This window comes from Thamnophis sirtalis, unplaced genomic scaffold (genome assembly GCF_051295495.1).
Source record: "Thamnophis sirtalis isolate CommonGarterSnake01/CBP01778 unplaced genomic scaffold, rThaSir2_p1.2 scaffold_8, whole genome shotgun sequence".
In the NCBI taxonomy this organism is placed as follows: domain Eukaryota; kingdom Metazoa; phylum Chordata; class Lepidosauria; order Squamata; family Natricidae; genus Thamnophis; species Thamnophis sirtalis.
Window position 1 is genome coordinate 52349125 of NW_028261388.1, and position 26523 is coordinate 52375647.

The 26523-nt window shown below is 43.7% G+C and overlaps 1 protein-coding gene across 3 annotated transcripts in view; it reads left to right on the forward strand.

Moving 5' to 3' along the window:
• Positions 1-26523, forward strand: part of DYRK1A (dual specificity tyrosine phosphorylation regulated kinase 1A) — a 138837-nt gene that overhangs the window by 24504 nt on the left and 87810 nt on the right. For all 3 annotated transcript variants that reach the window (XM_087721655.1, XM_087721656.1, XM_087721654.1), the window contains one exon: positions 22801-22870. In XM_087721655.1, coding sequence (XP_087577781.1) covers positions 22861-22870 — 10 coding nt within the window. In that variant the 5' untranslated portion in view covers positions 22801-22860. The remainder of the gene's footprint in view (positions 1-22800; positions 22871-26523) is intronic.

A 26523-nucleotide genomic window follows, 5' to 3' on the forward strand; every position in this document is an offset into this window, starting at 1 on the left:
AGATCCCAGGTGGGATACCTGTGAATCACCGGGGATTTCACATTAGTTGCTCCTCAAATAAAACTGATTCTCTGAAATGAAAAACTGAATTATGGATTGAAAAAGAAACAGTTAAAGATACATGTGAAAAGAGGCTGCCAAAAATGAAACAGAAGAGAATGCTGTTTGATTGGAGAAGCAATCTGAAGGAAGTTTTTAAAAGGCAATCCAAACAGTTGTGGAAATATAAAAAAGTAAATTGCTGAAGCATAGGCAAGGTCTGTATTTAATATGTACATAGTTAATGTCTTGCATATAAGTTCTAGTTGCCATGGAGAGAGTAATCCTATATATTTGTGTTATATTGTGCTGATTATACGTGGTGATGGCTGTGATTGATTGCCCTTCTAAAAATGTATTTAGAAAACAGAATAATGGTATGCCAAAAGTTTTTACCCCAAAAAAGCCTGATTGTTTCAAACTGAGAAGAAAACCATAGGTTATGAGAGTTTTGTTTCAAATTTGAAATAAAGTTCACTGCTTTGTCTTTGGGACAAATGTTGGCCATTTTGAACATAGTTTTTAGTATTATGGATATTTAGTACTTTGCTTTGGAATTGTGGTTTCTGATAGGTTTGCTCCCCCCTGAGAGTTCCCTCCCCTAAAGAGTTTTGATAGGTAGATGACTTAATGAGGTTATATAACTAAGAATCAAAGGCTGACTACCAATTAGCTTCTCAACATTCTTCATCAGCTTTGGAGAATTCTCAATTCTGTGCGCTGCTTGGAGAGTCCAAGCATGGGTTAAATTCTGCCTATCTGCCCGGGACTGAATTGGAAATCTTTAGCTACGCCTCTGGTTTTGTACTAGTCCAGTTTTTCAATACAGTCTATGCCCAGTGGATGTGTCTAAAGTTTTTCCTGCAGTCTAGAGCAGATAGCTTGGACCCTCCAACCTTTTATTTTTATTTTTTTAATTTAGAATTTTTGATTTTCCCTTTATTTTTTTCTACCTTCAGAGCAGACTTAGAAGACTTTTTTCGGTTATTCTCCTTGTTTTACTCACAGCAGTGTCCTGGGCTCTGCTTGGGCGCTAGTGGTTGTCATGATTGGCTTGTCACTTCCCTGTGCGGGTTGGAGTGCTAATGTCCACACAGCCACTACGAGCAAAGGTTCTCCCTTTGGAGACAGTGATAGCGGAGGACAAGTCCTTGCTGCTGCGACCAGTGAATCAGTAGTTCAGCCGGTAGCAAGGCTCAGAGGCTAATTTTCAAGTCGTGGCCATTTTGTTTCAAACATTTTTTTCCCGCCAAAAGCTTCTGCCGATTTGACCTGCCTGGCTATTTGTGCAAATCACTGGAGGAGCTTTCCTGTCTGAATTGCTGGCAGGTTTGACTCCCCTTTGACTTACAGCTTAGCCAATTTTGGAGTTTGTGGCCACGATCCTTGTAATCTGCTGTGCAGGTGCTGGGAGCCATTTCCGGTTTATGCCAAATGACTGTGATCACCGTTTTGAATTGCTCTTTGCCTCAGTCACTCAACGGGATGAATCACCCCATAAATTGGTGTCGCCAGGTGGTGAGTGGAACTGACCCTGTCACTGCCTTAGAAACTAACTCCCAGCATGGCAGATTACATCCCTATAGAGAAAAGTTCACCACAGCCTGGCCCATCTACCAGCATGCAGCACAAGGCCTATTCTAGAAGGGCTGACAGGGCAGCCAGGGGGGCATTACGAGGGACCAAATGTTGCACACAGGGGAAGAGGCAAGTGAAAGGGCCAGAAAGTGTTGGGAAAACAATTTACCAAGGTCCAACGCCAATCTGAGGCAGTTACCCAACACTTTCCCCAGTGGCGTTCCATTGAGGCTCAAGCTCCACCCAGGGTTAGCCATCCCATTTCCGATAGTGAGGAAGAGGGCCAGGAATTTTCTCCTGACAACACCTTGAGCACTTCAGGATGCCCCAGGCCGTCCTTAGCTGAGCATTGGGATCAGTTTGATTGCCCTTTAGGTATGGAGGAGGAGCAGTTTCCATCAAGGTCCCTGTCCCCCCAGGCCCCTCTGGATCCATCAGCAATGGGGGTTCGTTTACCTGAGGATCAGGGACTAGTCCTATTGGCTGAAATGAAGGAGGTCATTGCCAAAGCCATCTCTCAGGGCATAGCAGAGGGCCTGCAACAGCAAGCTAGCTGCCCACCTAGAATAACTCCGCCCCGTGCTCACTCTCCTCCAGAAGTGGACCAGGGGCAGAGGCCTCCATCTCCCATTCCTCTCTGGTCAGTGAGGGCTCTGCCTGTGGTGAAGAGAATGCTCAAGAGCAGGATTTGTTGGAGGAAGAGGGGACAGTTCCTGACAAGCCCGCCTTTTCGGGCTTGTTTAAACATACTGTGTTTAAGTCCATTTTGAACAAGACAAAGACCTCCATCCACATGGGTGTCTCAACCCCGATCCGGATGATCCAAGTGAGGATCTGTTTGAGGAGCCTGTTCAGGCTCAGGAAATTGGTCCTGTCCCAAAATTATTTATGTCCAAAGGCAGTGGGCTCAACCGGGGACCCTAGTCACTACTAGTGGCAGTGATAAAAACTGTATTCTATGGACTCGGCCTTGGAGGAGTCCTTAAATTGCCACCAGTTGATGCCCAAGTGGCAGCTCTTACTTTGACCTCAGTCCTTCCACCTGAACTTCTGGAGGGACTGAAGTCAGAAGACAAGAGGGCAGAGAAGGTCTGCCATAAAACAGATCAGGCGGCAGCCTGGGCAATCAAGGCATCTTCATCGTCTTTTTTCTCCAGAGCCTCCCTCCTTTGGCTTCGCCAGCTCCTGGCTACATTTCCAGCAGGGGACAATAGGTTAAGACAGGATGTGAATGAGTTTATAGCAGCGACTGAGTATATGGTGGATGCCACCCTCAATGCCACAAAGTTTACATCTAGAGCCATCAATCCTTTCAGCGCCCTTATGCTCAAGGGGCAGACCGGTCCCAGGACCATCGATCCTTTTGTGACAAAAACAGACAGCAATCCTTTTCCAAATGGCCATTTTGACAAGGATTTGGCCCTAAGCCCTCCCATCTCTATAAGTGACCACCAATGTGCAGCTCCCGTTGGAGGGCGTCTACAGTTATTTCACACCCAATGGGAGCGGATCACATCAGATCAGTGGGTATTAACAAATAATCAAAATTGATCTGACACTGGACTTCATCTCCATCCCTCTGCGTCACTCTATTCGATGCCCCACCCCCTCCTGCCTAGTCAAAAGAGGTCTGATGGAGCAAGAGATCCTTCATTTGAGGGAAATCAGGGCCATAGAAACAGTTTCCGCAGGACAGGAGGGCTTGGCGTTTTACTCCATCCTCTTTCTAGTCCCAAAGAACTTGGAAGGATGGAGAGCAATATTAGATCTGAAGAAGCTCAATTTCCATCTCACATACAAGCGCTTCAAGATGCAGTCTCTCCAATCAATCCTCGGATGCATCAGACAGGGAGATCTGCTAACATCCATAGATTTCAAAGAAGTGTATCTTCACGTTCCAATCTGCAGAACACACCAAAGGTTCCTGAGATTTTTTTATGTGGGCCACCATTACCAATACAGAGCCCTGCTTTTTGGCGTGTCATCGGCCACCATGACCTTCACAAAATTTCTGGCAGCAGTAGCAGCTTTTCTCAGTCCAGTACGCCTTCAATACTACTTGAACAACATACTCATAGAGTCGTCCTCCCACTCCCAAGCAACATGAGACCTCCAAATCATGATGAGAACTCTTCAAAATCACAAGTTCTCCATCAATATTTTCACCAGATTGATGGGTGACATCACAGGGGCTGCAGCTTCCTTAAAGGAGCCTTGAACCTACGACTGCCAGTCATCCATCACTATCCAACCTGGGAGTTGGAAGTTAGTGTTACGAGCATTCACCAGTCTTCCCTTTGCGTTCTTCCAGTATCAGACATTTGACTCTTAAAACTGTCTTTCTTATAGCAATCACCTCTGCCATGAGGGTTTCGGAGCTATGAGGGAGTTATGCATCATTCACGCTAACTGGGTCGTTCTACGTTTGAACCCTTTCTTTCTCCCAAAAATCAACTTCTGGTTCCACAGGGCCCAGGAGATTATTCTACCGGACTTTTGTCCATCCCAAGCATCCACGAGAGAAACACTGGCACATGCTTGACGTTCGGAGGGTGCTACACAGATATGTTAAGTGCACAGCTTCATTTAGGTGTTCTGAATCACTCTTCATATCCTTCCAGCTGGCATCTATGGAAAGCAAGGTATCCTCTTCAACCATCGGCCACTAGTTGCGTGCCTGTATCACCCTCGCTTACAAGCACCAGGCCAGGCTGGTGCCATGTCACATCACTGCCCACTCCACAAGGAGCGCCGCAACCATCGAAGTCTGGCCAACTCAAGTCCCCATAGAGGAGATCTGCAGAGCGGTGACCTGGGCGGCACCTTCCCTGTTCGTGCAGAACTATAAGCTGGACAAGTTAGCTTCAGCGGAGGCAGCAATTGGGAGAAGAGTCCTCCAGGGTATTCGTTCTAGTGAAGCGACCCTTGACTCTATTGCTCCTCACCCTAGTGACATTTAGCTTGGGTATGTCCCATGCTTGGACTCTCCAAGCAGCGCACAGGATAAGGAGCATTGGCTTACCTGAATGGTCTTCTCTGTGCACTGCGGGAGAGTCCAACCCCGTCCTAGGGTATTTCATCAGCTGCAGCAATGCTTAGTTGACTTGGCTCAGAGAGATGTTTTACAGATAGCTCCTTCGGAGAATTGAAAATTATAGCAAAATACAGAGTTAATTCCTTGGATTCTCACTCAACTGACTGGATGGCATTCAGACTCCCGAAAACATTCACAAGGTTAGCAAACAAATTTGCTGGCTCGCATAGGAAATAATCTTGCCAGACTTCTGCCCAGGCCCAACCCATGCTTTGGTGAAGAAATGGCACACCTTGAATGTCAGAAGGGCTCTCCACATCTACATTAACATCTACCTCTCTTAGGAAGACAGAGTCCCTGTTGGTATCTTTTCAACCCTCTATACTGGGTAACAAGGTTATGGCATCGACCATAGGCCGGAGGATACGGACATGCATCGCCAAAGAATATGACCGTTATGCTCTCCCATTGCCTCGGCGAGTAACAGCCCATTCCACTAGAACCGCGGCCAAATCTTACTGTATGGTAGTGATGAACCTAAGTTTTATAAAATGTTACTGAAACAATTTGGAAACTGAACATGTAAAATAGTGGGCAAAGAACTTTTGATGTAATATGATGCTTGAACAATGGGAAAATATGTGGATGAAAGGTTTAAAATATGCATTAAACTATAATTTAAAAGAATTTTTTTATAAATGATGTATTGCTGGTATTTAATACTGGATAAGTTATCTAGAATGTATAAAGGTATTCCAAATGAATGTTGGAAATGTAAAAGTAAAGAAGGGAACTTTTATCATTAATTGTGGATGTGATTAAGCAAAATAATTTTGGAGTAAGATTCATATATAAAGATGAAACCAGAAACTTTTCTTTTGTGGTTAATAGAAAAAGACTTGAAAAAATATTTGGAACTTTGATCTTATATATGTTGACAGCTGCAAGACTATTGTACGCACAAAATGGAAGGACATTTCAATTTCCACCATTGACGAATGGCTTTAGAAGTTGATCGAGTTGGCAGAGATGGTTAAATTAACCATTTTGATCAAAGAAAAGAACATAAATACTTTTGTTGCTACATGGACACTGCTTCTGGAATTTGTGCTTGAGGTGGGGGGAAAATGAAATTTTGGGTTTTACTGATTAGATTGATTTGTTTTTATATAAATGGCTAGTTTATATTATTATGGAAAAGTAAACAGTTGAGGTTTGATGTTAATGCTTTATTCTATTGTAACAGAGGCAGTCAGAAGTCAACTTTTTTTTTCTTTTCTCCCTCCCCTCCCCATTTTTCTCCCCACTGTGTCCTATTTGCTTTTACATTTTTGTACTTTATTCTATAATCTAATAAAATGTTTAAACATAAAATATTAATTTACTGAACACAAAGACAGAAATAGAAAATACTTCAAAATATAAAACCTTCATTATGCACTCACAGTATTTTGTCCAAATAAATATTTTACAACAGATAAACTGATAATTATCAGAGGTGTATAATTTATCCAACTGACTGACTCATGGAAAATTAGGAATAAACAATGTTAAATTGGGTATTTCTTCCATAAAACAAAATCAAAACTAAGATGTTTACATCTCCATTGTCTTGCCTCTTAAATCAGCTTCTTTTATTTTGTGAAAGTAGCCTTGTGTCAAAGAAGTGCTTCTTTGCAGTCATACACCCCATTATTATTTATTACATCTGAGCATGTAAATAGAAATCAAGATGGTGCTGAAGGTCAGCACTTTATCCTGTAGCATTCCAGCTTTCTAGTTAAGTAAATGTAAGAAGAAAGAAAAAATTGTGAAATATTCTTGGGATTTATGTTAACACAGATTTAAACTCTCATTTGACCTGAAACTTTCATTTGAGTAATACTGATATGTGATGCGGTTGTTGGTACTTTCGTATGCAACATGAACTTAAGTCTAATGCCGGGATGGCAAACCTATGGCACACACAGAGCCATCACTCCGGGCACACCAGCACGTTGCTCTTCCGGGTTTCAGTGTGCACATGTGCGCCAGCTATCTGTTCTTCATGCGTGCATGCATGCCAGAAACCGGAAGACCAGGTGACTGCCACGCATGCACATACTGGAAACTGGAAGCTCAGCTCGGAACATGCACGCTGGGAGCTACTCTACTGGTTTCTGGTGCATGCACGTGCATTCCTGTTTTGGCAGTCTGCTGAAAAGGTTCGCCAACACTGGTCTAATGTATCCCAAATGATTTATAGTTTTATCTATATATATATAAACACAAAAACACTAAAGCAGGAATCATGAAATCTCCAGGACTGTAAAGCCTACAAACTTGAAATTTGGCACGTATGTTCCTTTTGGCTTCTAGGTGCTCGATAACAAAGGATGTTTCTAAATGACCATCAGAGCATTAGTACTTTGTATATTATTATTAACATGCTCTGATGCTGTTAGACATTCTACTCCCCCTCCCAACCTGAAAACCTGGATGTGGGTGTGGCCTGCGTGTGACTAATCCGACCTGGTGGCTAGGAGTTTGGAGAGGAGCGTTGAGGGAGAGAAGGTAGGAGAGTCTTCTGTGGGGTAAGTCTGAGGAAGAGAAAGGGATAGGATAGGGGAGGATTCTGTGGGGCAAACCTGAGGGAGACAATGTGGTAGGATAGGTGGGGCTTCTGTGGGGCTAACCTGAGGGAAAGTGATAAGATAGGTGAGGTTTCTGTGGGGCAAGCCTGAGGGAGAGAAGGGGACAGGATATGGGAGGTTTCTCTGGGGCAAGCCTGAGGGGAGAATGGGATAGGATAGGGGAGCTTTCTGTGGGGCCAGACTGAGGGAGAGAAGGGGATAGGATGGGGGAGGTTTCTATGCTGCAAGGCTGAGGGAGAGGAGAATGGAGAGGTCAATGATAACTACTCATTAATTTTCAAGCTGTAAGTGTCGATTTATCACGCCCGATCACATAGTTTTGTAGCGGAGCACAGGTATTCGGCTAGTTTTCTAAATATAACTCTTAGCCTGTTTTGCTAGTCCTGTCTGTATAATGGGAACAAAATGATTTCAGTCTAAATTTATCCCTTTTTCTTTTATGGCTACCTGTAGTCCTACTTCCTTACCTGACCTTTGGGTCTCGATCATAATAGGATCTTGTTGTGTCTGAAATAGGCGTATGTGTTATTTGATTAGCAGATTGTTGATCTTGCTGATGCATGAGGCTGATTCATGACAAAATTGAAGAGGCAGTGGTAGGAAGTTCTTATATTTACTGTTTTCCAAGCATTCTTGACAATAAGGAATTTTAAAGGCTCTGCAAATTCTAGGTAGCAAACAATATATTCTTATTAGATATAATTAGTAACATGCTTTTAGTGACTTTTTATCTCTAAAAATATACATATCTGTCATATCTGTATGGCAAGATAAATTTTAAAGACAATGCTTCTAAGTTTGAGCCATAACACATTTTATAACTTGACATTAACATAAGGGTGTATACATCATATATATTTTGAATACACTTTTAAAGCCCAATTTTAATTCTAATTTTTAAGAGCATTAGGAGCAGAACTGCTTGGAAAATTCCATTTCTCTTTTAATACTAGTACTGTTGCTGAGGTCAGATGATCAAAATGCCTTTTGTTCCCTATTAGGACTCATGGTCATTGTCATACTGCTGAACTAATAAAACTCAGTAATGTTTTATAGAACACTGAAGTGAGGATAAATTATTACAGTTAGTAATAATAAATTTTCTTTTCTGGCAAGAAATCTTTCATCTTATAACAGAGGTGTCAAACTCAATTTCATTGATGGCCTCATTAGGGTTGTGTTTGACCGGGTGGGCTTGCCCAGTGTGGGCGTGGCCAGCTTGATGTCATTTGTGTCGGGGGCGCCTGTGGCCGAAGCGCTCTGCCAGTGAAAATGGGCTCCTGAGCTCCATTTTCGGCTGCAACAGCTTCCTGCAACCCTCTGCCAGCAAAAACTGAGCTCAGGAGGCCTCTGTTGTTTCCAGGGCAGCCCAGTGGGCTGAATCTAAGCACTCTGCGGGCCAAATCTGGCCCCCGGTCCTTGAATTTGACATTCTTGCCTTATAATTTAATTCTTCTGTTTGTTCCTATCAGAAAAACAGGGTTTTGCAAGTTTTAAAAATATAGCTTTATTTGTCTTTTGACTTGCATGCTGGGACCATCTTCTAAAAGAACAAAATTTTGAGGGAAGGTTGGGGAAAATTAATTTAAATTTAAAATAACGTAAACTTACAAGTTAGATTAATATTAAAAATATATCTGGATTACTCATATATTTAATAGCTTCTCTTTTTGCTAATTTAAGAATATTTAATAGTAACATTTGGAGGCTCTTTGTTCACTTTTAGAAACTAAAGATAGCTTTTGCACTACTGTATATATATATACTCCATGCTGCAGAAGTGTTGATGAGAATTGACTTACTCCTCAGCAGATGAAATTATTTGACTAGGTTGACTATTAAAATAGGTCACTTTCCTAATAGTGGCTATGCTTTTTATTTCTGCACATGTCAGGTGAATGTTTTCCATTAACTCCTTTGCAGAAAAATAATGCAATCTATTTAAAAAAAATCATTTTAAAGACACACACACACACACTTTTAGTGTTTTATTTATGTTTGGCTTACTTTTTCAAACTTCATTCAACAATATAATTTATGATGCATCTGTTGAATGTTCCTGGGATTTTGTTAGATTTACCAGGTAGTCCAGACAAAGGATATGACCAGATGAGATTGTGCTACTTTATTGTAAGCTGTGTTAACAGAATCTTTCAAGTCTGAAGGTACAACTCTCCCACTGCCACTTTCCTTCTGAGCATTTTGTTCTGTCCACTATGCAGCTACAGGGTATGTTGTCTCTTGACCATTCCTTTAGCAGCAACTCTTTTCTTCATCTCCCAGGTTTTTTTCTACATACAAGTACATATTTTCAAATGTGTATTCAGATTTTGTTTCAGCCTTCCTGAACCTGGCATATTCCTGAAGTACTGGAACTGCAAGTTTCAGAATTCTAAGGCAACATGACTGATTTCTTGTATACAAAAATTGGTGATTGTTATTCTGTTGGCCTGTAAATTATGGTTCAGAATTATGCAGGTATGCTTTAGGCTTATGTTCTCCATCTTCTTTTCTCTGATGTGACTACAAGGAGAATATTTTTTTATATTAAATTAAGTATAGTATAGTATAGCATAGCATAGTAGCTCTCTCAGTCTTAATGTGATTAATTTTCATTAAGTCACTTTCAAACCATAGGTTTATTCGCCACTCTGCAAAATAGCATCCATAAACAAAATGCTACAAATGGGGAAGTATTAATTTTTAAACCAGGAATTGCTTATGTCAATACTTTGTTCAAACCTGTCAACAGTCTTATCTTAAGGGTCTCCAATCTTATGCCTTGCAGTTTTTGAATTAAAACTCCAACTAGTATGCATGGGTAGTGTTTAGGGACAAAGGAATTTTAACCTAAAACTTTTTCAGATAGCTCATTCTGAAAGATTGTTTTTTAAGTAACAAAGAATGCTGTAGTCTTGTATTGTGCTATAATATACCGTATTTTTCGGAGTGTAAGACGCACCAAGGTTTTGAAGAGGAAAATTTTATAAAAAAATTTGCACTCTGCAAACCTCCCAAAAAAGCTCTGTTTTTTGCGAAAATGGGCCTGTTTTTTTTTCTTCAAAAAAAGAGGCATGAATAGCATTTAGGAGACTTGCAGAGTGCTCCTGGGGGTTGGAGGCCCCTAAAACAAGCAAAAAAATGCCCCATTTTTCCTGCACACTGCTTAGAGAGTCCAAGCTCTGGGTTATTTCAGTCTGGTTGCCCTGAAACTGAGGAAAGACTTTTCCTTGGCCACGCCTCCAAGCGTGCCTAATCCCCAGAAATTTTCCTCAGTTTGGCCCGTTTGGAAGCTGTTTTGGGAGCTCCAGCTGAAATAGTGCTTTGCTTGGACTCTCTTTATTTCTTCTGACTTTTCCTGCTGAGTATATTTTTCCCCTTAGGCATTCTTGCCTTTATCTTTGTCGTTCTTTACTAATTGCTGTATTCAAGCCTCCAGGAAGCAGGAGGTAAGCGTTTGGCTGGGGGAAGGGCCTCCTTTGTCGATCTCCTCAGGCCGATCTCGGAGGCTTGCTGTGCCTTTTAAAACGGCACGAGCGGCGGCAGGAAGGCTCCAGGAGCCTGATTAACCCCTCGGGTTCCCTTTTTATTGTTTTCTTGCGAGTTCTTCGTTTTTTCAAGCCCCTCGCTTATAGGAACTGCCGCGGAGGCGCGAGTGCGATCGCCCAGGGCTAGGGCGATCACCTCATGGCCCTTACTATTCCCTCATGGTGCGGCGGCCATTTTAGGTGCGAATTTGCCGTTTAGGCCCAGCTGCAGGCCGCGCAGCCATGCTACAGCAGGGATCGCTGAGGGGCAGTAGGCCAGCAAGGGTTTCGGCCCTCTGGCCTTTGCCTCTCCTCTGTCTACTTATTTTTCGCCATTCCTGGGCGAGCGGAGCTGGTGCCTTGGCCTAATCAAAGACCTTCGCCCAGCCTGGGAGGCCTACAGTAATCCTGACCTTCTCAAGGCCCAAGCCTCCCCTCATCCCTGCCAGGCTTGTCTATCACTGACTATACGCCTGATGTTAATAAACCTCCAACTCAGACACCTTTCTGCTCTTCGCTCTTTATTACATTATACTTTATATTTGCATATGGCCTGTTTACTGACTTTTCTCTCTTATCCTTTGTTACAGAGCAGAATATCATCTACTGCAGCTCTCTCTCATTCGGCCTGTGCTTGCTTGCTCGTGCAACCTAGGCATGGAGAAATCAGGACCTCTGTCCAGTAGACCGGGACCCTCCCAGGGACTGGATCAGGTTCCTTCTATATCTTTGGGTGGGGGGGGGCTAGTGGAGACAGGGCTCCCTCCCAGACCCCTCCCCTCAGAACTCCATCTGCTGCTGAGGCTAGGGACGCTGCCAGGCGCCAAAGGGCGCTTGACAAGCAATTTGAAAAAGCCCGTCGCAGAGCAGCTAAGGAGACTCCCTCAGGGGATTCCTTTGTCCTCCCACTTCCCAGAAGGGATTTGACAGCCATTATGGCAGAAGAGGTTGACTCTCAAAATCTGTCCCCTGACCGGTCTTTTTCTGAACCTCCCTCACCTGCCAATTCTTGGTTCCCTGAACAAGAACCAGCCCTGGAAGCTGTTCCCCAGGAGGATTCTCCTTCCCAGGGGGAGGAGCCTTTGGGCGCTGATGGTGACTCGGACCAGGATCCCGAGCTGTCTCCTAGGATGCAGGCGATAGTGGAACGTGCCATAGCCAAGGGCATAGCTGATGCCATGCGGGCACGGGATAGGCAGGCGGCTCCTTCGATTCCCAAGGCTCAGGGCGGTCCTCCCCCGGCCAAGCGGGTGCGCCATCCATCCCTGGAGTCCTCCGTTGTGAGCGAGACCTCGGCCTTGGAGGCAGCGGATCCCATAGAGCAGGGTCTGTCCGAGGATGAGGACCTCTCCCCGGATACCCCTTCTTACTCCGGCCTGTTCAAGCCCACCTTGTTTAAGTCGGTCCTCCGCAAGGTGAAGGCCACCGGTGGGCATCAAACCAAAGCCCACTACCACTCAGACTGATTCGGCCCCAGTAAACCCTAATGCGGTCATGTTCGACGCTCCAACTTCCCAACAAGAGTTGGTCCCCGTTCCCGGGTTGTTTCTAGACCTTATCCAGCGTCAGTGGGTTCAGCCAGCCTCCTTGTCCTCACCTAGTGGGGTAGACAAGAAACTGTACACAATGGAGCCTCTCCTGGAAGACCTCCTGGCTCTCCCGGCAGTGGATCCTCCCATTACGGCCCTTACTTCTAACGCCTCCCTACCTGCGGACCTGTCTGAAGGCCTCAAGGCGGAGGACAGAAAGGCTGAGAAAGTCTGTCACAAGGCTCACCTGGCGGCGGCCTGGGCCATCAGGGCCTCTTCTTCCGCCTACTTTTTTAGTAGAGCAGCTGTAATCTGGTCACGCGACATCATAAATAAGATTCTCCCAGGGGACGCCCGGCTTCATCAGGACGTGACCAAGCTCATCGCGGCGTCCCAGTACGCCGTTGATGCGGCCCTTAATGCCACTAAATTCGCTTCTAGGGCCCTAGCCGCGAATGTCACCTCCCACAGATTGCTCTGGCTCCGACATTGGCAGGCAGACCAGAAGCATAAATGGAAATTGGCTTCTGCCCCCTTCAAGGGGTCCAAATTATTTGGTGAGGTCTTGGATTCTTTCCTGATCGAATCAAAGGATAAAAGAAAGATCCTTCCCTCAACATCCAAGAAACAGGACCTTATGCGAGGCGGCAGTCCTTTCGGCCCTCAGAGCCCTCCACGTTTTCCTCCTTCTACCCCTCTAACAGAAACTCTGGGCAGCAGGGGGAGAGGGCTCAGGACAGGTCTTCCTTTCGAGACCGCAGTAGGCAACAGTTTGGCTTTCGTAAGTTCAATCGAGGAGGCGCCTCCAACAGGCCCTTCCGGAAGTCCAAGTGACTCCCCGAGCTCATCTCCAATCGGGGATCGACTGCAGCTGTTTGCCTCCCACTGGGCCCAGATGCCTCACGATGCCTGGGTCTTACAGGTGGTCAGGGAGGGTCTATCCCTAGAATTCCTATCCTCTCCTCCCAGAAACTTTATCAGGTGCCCCACTCTCTCATGTCCCACCAAGAGGGAGCAGATGAACCAGGAGGTCCTCCACCTCCTGGAGATCAATGCCATCGAGCAGGTGCCCCCGGACCAGGAGGGGAGAGGGTTCTACTCTATTCTCTTCCTGGTCCCCAAGAATTCGGGGGGGGTGGAGGGCCATCTTGGACCTCAAGAACCTCAACAGGCACATTGCCTATCGGAGGTTCAAGATGCAGTCCCTCCAGTCCATTTTGGCGGGGATCCGCCAGGGAGACCTCCTCACCTCCATAGATCTGCAGGAGGCTTACCTACACATCCCAATTCACCCCCAACATCGGAAGTTCCTGCGCTTCTTTTATGCAGGCCACCACTTCCAGTACAGGGCCCTTCCATTCGGCCTGTCCTCGGCCCCCAGGACCTTCACCAAGGTTCTGGCGGTAGTGGCGGCCCACCTCCGCCGCAGGCCCATAAGGCTCCAATGCTACATAGACAACATCATTATTCAGTCGTCGTCCAGGCGGCAGGCCTTGCGGGATCTCCAGATAACCATGAGGACCCTCAGGCATCACGGGTTCTCCCTAAATCTCGAAAAAAGTCACCTTACCCCAATCACCAAGATCAATCACTTGGGGGCGGTGATAGACACCATCTCCTGCAGGGTGTTCCTCTCCCAAGACAGGTTAGAGGCCCTCAGGTCCATGACTCTCTCTGTACAGCAAGCAAGGCAGGTTCCGATTGTCCTTTCACAACTACTGGGGAAGATGATCTCCTGTCTGTCGATCATCCCTTGGCCTCATCTCCACTCCAGAGCCCTGCAGTGGCTGCTTCTTCCTCATCAGAGGGCCAACAGGAGCAACTCACCAAGACTGATTCCAGTACCTCAGTCAGTCAAGAGGTCCCTCCGGTGGTGGACTTCTCCAGCTCTGACCAAGGGACACCTGTTCAAGGAGCCCGACCAGCTGGTTATCACCACCGACGCCAGTCTCGCATGTTGGGGAGTGCACATGGATCATCTCGTGGTCCAAGGCAAGTGATCCCCGGCGGAATCGCGTTGCAGCATCAACCTTCTGGAGCTGCGAGCTGTGAGGTTGGCCCTCCGTCATTTCCACCGTCACATACGCCACCGTCATGTCCTATTGATGACGGACAATGTCGCCACGAAGGCGCACATCAACCGCCAGGGCGGCACCAGGTCAAAAAGGCTGATGGCAGAGGCGGAGGCCTTGGGACTATGGGCGGAGCGGCACCTGGAATCGATCCGCCCGACCACATCTCCAGCGTGGACAACACCCAGGCGGACTGGCTGAGCAGGACCACCAATAGACTCCGGTTCGGCCTACCGATGATAGACCTGTTTGCGACAAAAGCCAACATGCATCTTCCTTGCTTTTTCTCCCGTTTCCAGTGTCCGGGAGCGGAAGGAACGGATGCTCTTCACTGCAGTTGGCCTCGCGGCCTCCTCTATGCGTTTCCTCCTCTTCCACTCCTTCCCCGTCTTCTAATCAAGATCATAGAAGAGGGGGCAGAAGTTGTACTCGTGGCGCCCCACTGGCCCCGGAGGTCGTGGTTCGCCGACTTGGTAAGCCTGTTGGTGTCCCCGCCGTGGTGGATTCCCCTGGATCAGGTCTCCCTCAGCCAAGGGGCCATTGTCCATCCGGAGCCCCAATGGCTGTAGCTGGCCGTTTGGCACTTGAGAGGGACCTGCTAAGGGCTGAAGGTCTGTCAGATGACGTCGTCCACACCATTCAAGTGGCTCGGCGTCCTTCGACGACTCGGATTTACGACTCCACTTGGGCTACCTTCGCCCATTGGTGTGAGGACTCAGGACTTGACCCCGTCACTGCTCCAATGGCAAGGGTGCTGGACTTTCTGCAGGGGGGCCTTGAGAGGGGTCTTGCTCCGGCCACGCTTCGTCGCCAGGTGGCGGCCTTGTCTACCGTTTGGTCCGGCGACCCTTCTCTTCCTCTCAACAAGGTTCCCAGGGTGCGCTGCTTTCTCAAGGGTGCCTCTAACATCTGGCCTCCCACGGTCCACCGTTATCCGACATGGCAACTTTCTGTGGTACTACAGGCTCTCACGGGTCCGCCGTTTGAGCCTCTCCAGACAGCCTCTCTCAAGCACCTTTCACTAAAGACTTCTTTTCTCATTGCCATCACCTCCACCCGTCGGATCTCGGAGCTGACGGCTCTGTCTATGCGCCAGGACTTATGCGGCGTCCATTCCAACAGGGTCGTTTTGCGGCTTGATCCGACCTTTCTCACCAAGGTCAACTCCTGGTACCACAGAGCGCAGGAGGTTGTGTTGCCGAACTTTTGCCCGCATCCGAGCGAGCGCAAATGGCACAAGCTTGATGTGCGACGAGCACTAAAAATCTACGTCCATCGCACCTCCGATTTCCGGAAGTCCGAGGCTCTCTTTATATCTTTCCAGCCCGGATCGCTAGGGAAGAAAGTCTCTTCGTCCACGATTGGCAGATGGCTCAGAGCCTGTATTGCATCTGCGTACGAACTACAGTCGAGAGCGGTTCCTATCCGAATTACGGCTCACTCGACGCGCAGTGCGGCGACTTCAGCTTGGGCCATGCAGGCGCCGATCAAGGAGATCTGCAGGGCAGCCGCGTGGTCCACACCGTCTCCGTTCATCAGACACTATAAGTTAGACACGTTTGCTTCAGCTGAGGCGGCCTTTGGCAGGCGGGTGCTGCAGGCAGTGACTACTTCTGTCGTAACCCGTGACTCTGATTCTGCCCGCCCAGATGGACATTAACTTGGGTATGTCCCACAGCTTGGACTCTCTAAGCAGTGTGCAGGAAAACGACCATTGGTCTTACCTGAAGGGTCCTTTTCTGCACACTGCGAGAGAGTCCAACCCACTCTGGTCTGTCCGGGGTTACGGATCGTCGTGCCAACACGGTTCCATTCTACGGTCGTCTTCAGCTGCATCTCCACGGCCAAAGTGTCTCAAATTTCTGGGGATTAGGCACTCCTGGAGGCGTGGCCAAGGAAAAGTCTTTCCTCAGTTTCAGGGCAACCAGACTGAAATAACCCACAGCTTGGACTCTCTCACAGTCTGCAGAAAAGGACCCTTCAGGCAAGACCAATGGTCGTTTTCACAAAAATGGGCCCATTTTTTGTCAAAAAAATTGCATGCATAGCCTTTAGGAGGCTTATACAGTACTCTTGGGGGCTGGGGGGGCAATTAAGCAAAATAATGGCCCGTTTTTCACTCATATCTACTTTCTCCAGCTTCCAAGAGCTCTCTGAAAGCCTTCTACAGGCTCTGCACGGCCATTTTGGTGAAGGGATGGGGTTTTGGGAGACAAAAATTGCTGTATTCAGTGTATAAGACGCACTCAGATTTTCAGCCTCTTTTTTGAGAGAAAACGGTGCGTCTTATATGCTGAAAAATACAGTAAGCTGTGTAATTCAATTGAAAAACATTCAATTGAACTCTTTTAGGGGAGAAAAAACAAAATATACAATAACATGGTTAGAAATTTTAAATTCTTAGCAAATGACATGAGCACTTCCTCTTGAGGCTGGCTGCTTGCTGATGCAGGAAAACGCACCCAGATTTTCGGCCTCTTTTTTGAAGGAAAAAGGTGCATCTTATACTCTGAAAAATACGGTACTTTACATTGAAGGTCATTTGAATAATGGTTGAGAGGGTTTTGATCCATTTATAACATTTCTAGCCTACATCATTGTTAAAAACAAGTAGTGTGGTGGCCTAGGGGTGAAGACGTTTGCCTAGAAAGGTTTAGAGTTCAATCCTAGATAGCAGCAGATGTTTTTCTCCTAGGATACAAACAAAAAAATATTTGTTGGAAATTTCACATAGGCATCAGGAAGGGCATCCAGTCTGTAAATGCTCAGATCCATCCAGTCGCTTTGAATCTGTTCTGAATTAATGGTCGTTTTTCTTTAGTAGCATCCTCTTTCTATAGTATCACATATAAATGTATTATTTTTAACTATGTGCAAATGTTTTGATAAATTGTATCTTTGGTGGGTCAGAACTAACATCAATCCACTACTTTTAATAAGTAAAAGTGCCATATAAGAGCTATAGTGGTGCAGAATGCATTATTGCAGGCTAATTCTGCTGACTGCCAGGGTTCGATCCTCACCAGCTCAATGTTCTCTCAGCCTTCCATCCTTTCAAGGTTGTAAAATGAGGACCTTGTTGGGGGCAATATGCCACTTACAATGAACCATAAAGCACTATGGAGTGGTTTATAGGTCTTAAGTGCTGTACTATGTATCTGTTATTAATGCCTCATTGTCATAGGTTTTATTCACTGAATGTATGGAAAGCTTTAGATTGCATTTTTAATTCATTTCTATGTTCCATAATATTTTAAACTTTTTTGGAAGCTTTATGCTTGTAGTATTTAATATATCAGCGGTTCTCAACCTGTGGGTCGTAACCCCTTTGGGGGTCGAACGACCTTTTCACAGGGGTCGCCAAGGAGCCTCCCACAGAGAGGCTGGTGAGAAGCCAGGCCGAAGGGAAGGAGCGGCTTGGGTTGCCCGCACGGCGGAAGGAGATGTGCCAGAAGATTGAAGGGCTTCCCAGCAGGCCACTCTGGCTGGCCTCCCATGCGGACGTTTTTCAGCGACTGTTCCTGCCCGGGAGTTCCTACAGAACACACACCTTCGCCGGGGTTGAGCTGCATCAAAGGGGGAGGCTTGGGCAGTGAGAAAAGCAGTGGATGAGGAGAGGCTGTGGCAGCCGCCGAGTCTCCACCTGACATCACTGGCTCTTCCGAGGAGGAAACCGTTAGCTGGAAACCGAACAGAAGAAGGGAAGGGGGACTGCAGTGGGGACACGGGAAGGGGAGGAGGGGGTTACTGGTTGAAAGTCTGCGAAGTGGGATCACCATGCACGCGGCTGGAGAAGGAAAGAACAAAATCTTGCGCCGGTAGGTGAGGGGGTTCTGCTGCTCCTCTCGCCCAAGGTGGCCAAGCGCCCAAGTTCACAGTGTGTGTTTGCGTGTGTGTGTGTGTGTGGTGGGTAGGGTGAAAGGAGCTGGAATGGAGGCAAAGGGGGGGGAAGAGAAACACACGCAGCACAGAGGACACTGGGAAAGCAGCTCGTTCCGAGTGATGGAGGTTGATGGGCAGAGCTTCGGAAGACAAGAGATACCATTTCTGAGGTGTAAAACAAGGCAGGGAAAATAAAATAAAGGAACATGAGATGCGCGTACGCTGAGATTCCCTATTAAGACTGTTACCCATGATATAGTGTAGGCATGCAGCTCTTTGGCCCCTCTCCTGCGGCTCCCTGCTGACCCAGTCGCGCAATCAACTCTCCACCCCGAGGAGGCATGAGCTCTCGCCTGCTTTTGCAACTCTGCGTCCTTTGCAGGCAACTCAGTGTCGGGAAGAGCTCCAGCCCTTTTCTTGTGCTCATCTCTTGTGCGCATGCGTGCAAGCAAAATACCCTCCTGGGCCAGGATCAAGGCGGAGGGGGAAACTACTCCTCCCGCTGTCGCCACTGTGCAATGAGGTGAGTAACTGGGTATGCAGCATAGGCGAGCCACGCTGTGCAGGAGACTCCTCAGCACCAGACTCGGGTCAGCACGATCCGCGGTCCCCTTCGTGTTGGCTCAGGAAGGAGGGGAATGGGGAGCAGCAGCAGCAGCCGGTTGGGTGCAGGGAGGGAAGAGCTCCAGTTCTCCTGCGCTACACAGCTCTCCTTGCGCAAGGCTCTGGAACTCCTCCCTCTCTGCATCCAGAGATGGCTGCTCCGGCTCCTTCCTGAGCCAACACGAAGGGGACCGTGGCTGGCGCTGACCTGAGTCTGCCGCTGAGGAGTCTCCTGCACAGCATGGCTCTCCTGTGCTGTATGGCTCTCCTGCACAGCCAGTTACTCCCTTCTCAGTGGTGACAGTGGAAGGAGCCGCTGTCCCCGCCGCCGTGATCCCGGCGCAGGAGGGTAGTTTGCTTGCACGTGCAAGAAAGAGATGAAAGAGAAAAGGGAAGAAAGAGAGAGAAATGAAAGAGCTGGAAGTAGAGAATGGGAGAGAGGGAAAATATAGGGAAACAAAGAGGAAGAGGAAAGAAAGAAAGAAACTATCTTTCTCAGACCTATGATAAAAGCAATGGCAAGCTAGATCTCTTGCCAAGGAAACTGCAGTTTGCCAGAAGGCACAAATTGTAAGCAAGTCTGATTTTTTGCCATCTGTTATGGCAAAAAAGATGGCAAAAAATGCATCTGAAAATAAGATTATTTATAATTTTGGGTATTGTCAAACTCAAAAGAAATCAAAATATATATCCTATTGCTGTTAATACAATCTTGCCAGGTTCTATCAACTTAGAGATCACCATGAAAAGATTACAGAGAAGCAATTTCCTACAATTAATAACTTTATTTTGGATTTGCTATCGTAATCAGTGAGAAACAAAGAAAAAGAAAGAGGGAAAGGGAAGGAAAGAAAGAAAGAGAGAGAAAAAATAGAGAAAAACAAATGAGAGGGAGGGAGAGAGATAAGAGAGAGAGGCCCTATTCCCACAGAAAACACTGAGCCAGGAAACCTGGATAGGCATGTCTTGGGGGGGGATGTCATGTGACTGGTGGGAGTGATGCTGAGTTGACCACACCCACCCAGGTTTTGTAGCTCCTGATGTTTTCTGTGGGAAACGGATCCAAATGGCTCTTTGAGTGTTTAAAATTGCCGACCCCTGTGCCAAACCATGCTTCAAGACAAAATTTCATTTATTTGTAATTAGAATTACATATTTCACAATATATAATTACATATTGTTTTTGTGATTAATCACTGCTTGAATAATTAATGTTCAATTTATAACAATAAAAATACATTCCGCTTATCAGATATCTACATTACGATTCATAATAGTAGCAAAATTACAGTTACATAGTAGCAATGGAAATAATTTTATGGTTGGGGGTCACCACAACATGAGGAACTGTATTAAAGGGTCGCGGCATTAGGAAGGTTGAGAACCACTGTAATATATCCAAGTTACTGAAAGTTAATGTGTAACGTCTGAAATGATAAAAAAATTATAACATTTGGTTTTTGTTAAAATCTTTGTGGAATTGGGGAAATAAGTTTTAAGTGAATTGTGATAATTAATTCATTAAAATAGTTAAAAATAAAACAAATTATATGGATTGCTGATGTTCAGATTGCTTTTAGATTACGTTTTTATTTTCTTTTGACTCCCAAAATAAGCACTTGGCCTTATTTTCGGGGAGGTTTTATTTTTGAGGTGCAGTTGGCTCCTTAACCTCAGCCCGTAGATCAGCTGATCCAGAGAGGGCCAGAAGTTCTGTCTCTGTTTCTGGCACACTCTTGCCAGCCCTAGTATCGCTGCCACTCTTTTTACGGGTGCCACTAAGAGAAGTAGCACAGTAGCTAGGATTTGTGGAAGTGGCTTCCGCGAGGTCATTCTGCATAGATGGCAGGTGCATGTGGGGCACATGGAGCATGTTCCCCACTTCTCCCCCCAGGAAATGGTGGGGGACCAGCTGTGCATGCATTTAAATATTTTAGGGGAGGGCTTATTTTCAGGGGAGGGCTTATTTTAGTGCGTGCATGCAAAAGGCCAATTGGGCTTATTATCTGGGGAGGTCTTATTTTCAGGGAAACGGTATATTATTATAAAAATCCTTGTTTATAATATGTGTGAAATTATGGAGAAAAATTCTAGCAATACGTTGACTTTGAATATTTTATATGCAGTCCTTGGGTTATCACAACAATCAGGGCCAGACTTAATGCCACTAAGTGAAGCAGTCATAAAGAATGACTTCATACGACTTGATGACAATAATCTCAGTAATCCTGGTTACCATTGAAAACCCAATATTCAAAGATGCTGGGGATGGGAAGTGGAGTATTGCAGCACAGTAAATGTAGAAAATTTGGGGTGTGGGATATGTGAGTACAGGAAGGATGTGGATGGCACAACACTACCCTGTTTCCCAGAAAAGAAGACCTCCCCGGATAATAAGCCCAATCGAGCTTTTGAGTGCATGCGCTAAAATAAGCCCTCCCCAAAAATAAGGCCAAGTGCTTATTCAGTGGTCAAAAGAAAATAAGACCCTGATTTGTAATCTTCCCTGCCAATTTCCCCATTGATTTTGCTTATGAGAAGTCGTAGGGAGATCTCAAATGACAAGTGATTGTGTGGATGCTGCAACTTTCATATGAGCTGGTTGCCAAGAAGCAAAATTGTCAGTTGTGGTGCTGCAACAGCCAGAACTTTGTGGACTGAGTGTTAGTAATACTAAATTTCAATTTCAATTGGTCATTGAACAGATAGTTGGTAAGTAAGGACTACAGTTCCCTAAACTATGAAGAAACAAAATTGATGTTAAGTAGTAGATAATATATATATTTTTAAATGGCATTTTTATTAGAGCAGATGTCCATTAAAGCTGAATGTTTGTAAAATGGTGCAGGGTACATAAATTTTGCATGATGCAAATAAAATTTATATAATTTTATGCAGCTTATGTAACATGTATGAATATTGTCTTGATTTATTTGCTCAACAATAGACTGACTTTTATTTGAGAGTTCAAACTTTGTCCATTGCATCTAGAATCTGCTCAATAGAGAATGAGGTTTTACTGTGCTGCTAAAAAAGTAGTTTAGTTTTTTAGCATTGTACACATGACTCAAAATTAGATCTGAAAAATCTTTGAATATGGAAAACAAGAACCTACTGTAAAATAGAAAGATCTGATTGTTTATATACTCAAGTTCACTAATGTATCCTGTGGTTGTATGGTTGTATTATTAATAGGTTGTAATGGTAGTGCAAAATATAAATAAAACTGGGACCTAATTTTACTAGGTTCTGTTTAATTTATCAATGTAAAGCAGTTAGATGGTTCTTATAAAAAAGAACAAAAACATTTCACAATCCCTTTAGTACGTCTACTACCTATGTTATTAGATAAAGTGTGATCAAATGTGTTTGAAAGATAACATCCAAGCAAAATTTTAGTCAAAGAATATATTCCCATTAAAAATTGTAATTTCAGAGTTAGACTATGGTATGAAAACATGCATAATAGGCATTAAAGCTGAATGGAATAATAATACATCAGAAGAAGGAAACTTTATAGAGTGAGGTCCATTTAAAAATATTTTTACCTTAAAATATTTATTTTTAAAATATTGTTGAATGTCACCTAATGTGACTCTGGATTTATCTTTAAGCAATGCTTTGCCAAACATTCTCTCCCTGATCTAGTATGTTTTAATAACCTTGAGGCATAACTTGTGTTTTCCCATGTAGAGGCCATGAATTTTCAAATTAATAATATGGAGAAAAATCTTTTGTATAATTCAGTGTGATATACAGAGGTATGAAAATCTTCTTTCTCAGACCTTGGACAGCTGCTTTCATTCATAGTAACTAATACTGGAATGACTTGTTAAAGGCAGAATCATATCCTGTTAAAGAATTCTCCTGATACCATCTAACTAATTATTCTTTATGTTAAAGGGTTTGCTGCTGGCCTCTTCCACCCACCCTACAGGATGGTATGAGATTTGAAAGAAGACGATGCATACAGGTAATTTTAAATTTCAAAAATCTGTAAAAATGTTTTGGGATTATTTATACTATACTTGGTTTTTATTGAATTTTAGCTCATAATTAGCGATTTTCTAATTTATTGTTTGAATAGTTTTATGTACTTATGTATTCAATTGGAAACAGACATTGAATTCAGTATATTGCTCAGTACAGAAATTTAAGTTAAAGCATTTTTATCAAAGTTTGTGCAGATATCCAGGAAAGAACAATTCACTACTTCTCTTGGTGATTTAGTTCCGTTGTCAAATTGTTATTACTATGAGCATTTATTTTTTTTAAAAAAAAACATTCATCTCCAATCTGGCTGCCTGTAATTTAAAACCATTATTCTGTGTCATACTCTCTAGGAGGTAAAAACAAGTTTTGATCTTTTCTTATGTGAGGTCAAATGCATATCTAATTTCTTCAATCTCTCCATGTAAGATTTAAATTTCAGTTCTTTGATCATAGTTGTGCTTCCGCTCACCTCATGGATGAATCTGTTTTTAGGGGGAGGGGAGAGTGGCTGTTTGAGTATAAATGGGAAATTGTGTTAGCCGTGTGCGTGGAAAAAGAAACCAGTTAGACAGTGTCCATTAGCCTTGGAAGGCAACCCATGTAGGAGAAGGAAAACTCCAATCTCAAACTTCCACTGCCTTGTGGCCATGCCCATCTGTGGGAAAGGCTTCAGGAGTCAACCTCGAAGCAAAATCTGGAGCAGGAGTTCTGGAGTGAGGAGGAGTGCTGGAAGATTAATACCTCTCTAAAAACCATGGTCCGGCTGGTAGCACATTATAAGGGCCCCTTTCCAGGGTTACAGGAGAAGGCGGTCAACAGTTTTGAAAGTGGAAGAGGGCTCTATGCCGCAATGGCAGATAAAGCGGCAGAACCATCTTCTAGGAGAAGGGAAACTCTGACTTCAAACCTCCACTGCCTTGTGGCTACATCCACTACTGGAAAAGGCTTTAGGAGTCAACCTCGAGACAAAATCCAGAGCCAGAGTCCTGGAAGCAGTTCGTGACTATGTGCAATCATGTTCTGGTAACTCCTATGACGCAGCTGGAACCAATTGTATTGGCTTTGCTGTTCCAGTGATGTGGAGAGGGTGGGGGGATCTGCTGCTTGGGTAACAGTATCTCCATGTTAATCTAACCAGGCCTTGTGTTCTGGAGAGGACGCTCCAGCTCTCCATACAGCTCCAGATGTTGTGTTAGGATCTCTTTCCAGAACACAATACCATAGTCTTTTGAGACTGAAGGATGCCAGTGAATGATCTTAGTTGTTGCCATACTTCAAAGTTTGTCTAGTTTGTTTGAATCTTTTAAAAATATTATGATCAGAATGTAGCATATGTGGTGGAACCAGTTGTTTTTAACATGATGTTGATGTGCCACATATTAGTTATCATGGAACAACATAGCAATGTCACATCCATGACGCTTTCAAAGGGTATCTGGTTCTGTGAGACTCCAAAATTAAATATAACATAATTATTAAAAATAATGATTGAAATCATACAATAAGAGATTTCATGAAAGTTTTTTGAAATATGAGCTATTTAAAAAATAATGGCCTATGAATTTATTCATATACCAGATCAAAGGTATAGAGATAACTATTCCATTCTGAAGCATAATATACCAGTTCTGAAAGCTCTTCAACTCTCAACAAAGTAGTTTGTTGGCTGTGGTCTATTATAATTTAATGATTACAGAAGCATTTAATAAGTAATACTCCATTTGTTAGCTGCTGGCTGCCTAACCCTGTTTCTTCATTTAATAATGCTAGTATATATTCTATTTTATATGTTTGTAGATTAACTAAAAGCTTTTTAAAAATACGTATCTTCAAGATATTTAAAATTACTAAAGTGGTACATCATTGATAAAAGTATATTAAAATGGCAACTCTGACATTTTGAAAACAAGAAAAATGTTGGAAGTATTCAGCAATAAATCTGCTTATGGATTATATACTGTTTTTAGCTATCACTATATAAAAGTTCTGACAAATAGTACTTACTTTTATTCTTGCTCTGTGTTAATAAATACTCCCCCTCCCCCCCCCCCAAATGATTTAAATCACACCAAACGTTACAAAGTAGTAACAATCCTGCAGTCTGGCATATTTTCTACTAAAATTAATTTGTAACTTTCCCAGCTAAAATTGAAAATTATGACTGATAAACTTGAGATATTGCTTAGTGTATTGCATGACTCTAGGAATCATAAGAGTTACATGTTAATTATATGTATGTTAGGTGTAATTCAGTTTCATTTTTTTATTTGCTATCATGAACTTTTGTAACATTAATATTTAAAATACATTTTACAGTATCATGTTTTTATGGTCAAAATTCCTTATAGTAAAACAGTGGAAAATGAGAAAAATGAAATGCACTATATTATAGTATATTTGACTTTCATTCCATCTGTCCCCGTCCCCCAATAACTAGAAAAAATAAAGGACAGAAAGAATAGAATAGAATAACAGAGTTGGAAGGGACCTTGGAAGTCTTCTAGTCCAAGAGATGCTAATGTTGCTAATACAACCTCAGCATTAGATCATAATACATGTGGCATCTTCCAATTTCATAATTTCATTATGCCTCATCTTTCCCCCTTACATGGGAGAAATATATTAAGGAAAGCAAGAAGTGCTGTCTACATTTCCTGACTGGGAACCATGCTGCAGGTCCTGGCTAAAGTTCTTTATTTGGGCCTCACTACTTCCTCTTCAGGAGATATAGAATATGGATAAAGTGTGCAGGAGCAGCCTAACATGATTCCTGTTTGTGGGATGTAACAGACAACTCCTGTTTCACCTGTGATTCATCCTTCATATGTGAGATCAAAACGACAGATATGTCCCACTATTTTCCTTTGAAGAGAAAAGATGGCCCATAAGCAAAGGATTGGTAAAATAAGCTAAGATAGGAATATGGATATGGGTAGGCAGTATTCGGGAGGGATATAATTCAGAAAATTGTAAACTGGATGGGTTGGCCATATAGACTGAGGTTTTCCATTGTTGCTTTATTCTTCTTCTGTATTATTTAAATTATTCTGTGTTACAAAAAATATTCACACAATTTTTGTACCAATATGCATTCTGTAAAATTAAACTTCTGGCTTCAAATACATGCTAATTGAAAGTATAAAGTAGCATTGGGTGAAGTGGGACTTTCAATCATATATATATATAAACAACATTACTGTAATCTATCATAAAATTCCTTGGAGAAAGGATTAAATTTTATTTATTTATTCATCAAATTTATTTGCCGCTCATCTCGCAGTCGATATGGTTCTAGATATAATAATTGAATGTGTAAAAGAAAAGTAGACTTACTTTGGATTTCTATTTTTTTTTAAAAATTAAAAATTAAATCAGTGTCAAAAAATAAAACAGAAGAATTAAAACAATGCAAAAAAAATTTGGAAGATGTATGTCTAATTATGCATAGAAGTATATATGATGTTGCGTAACTCTTTCTTCTTTGGTCAATTTTTTGACCAAAACTATTTCCTCTGCTTTAAAATCCATTGATCCTGTCTTCAGTTTTCTAATATTTGAAATAAACCTAGCATCTAGTAATAATAATAATTGAATCAATTGCTTATGTTTTATCAGTGTTATGATTTAGAAAAA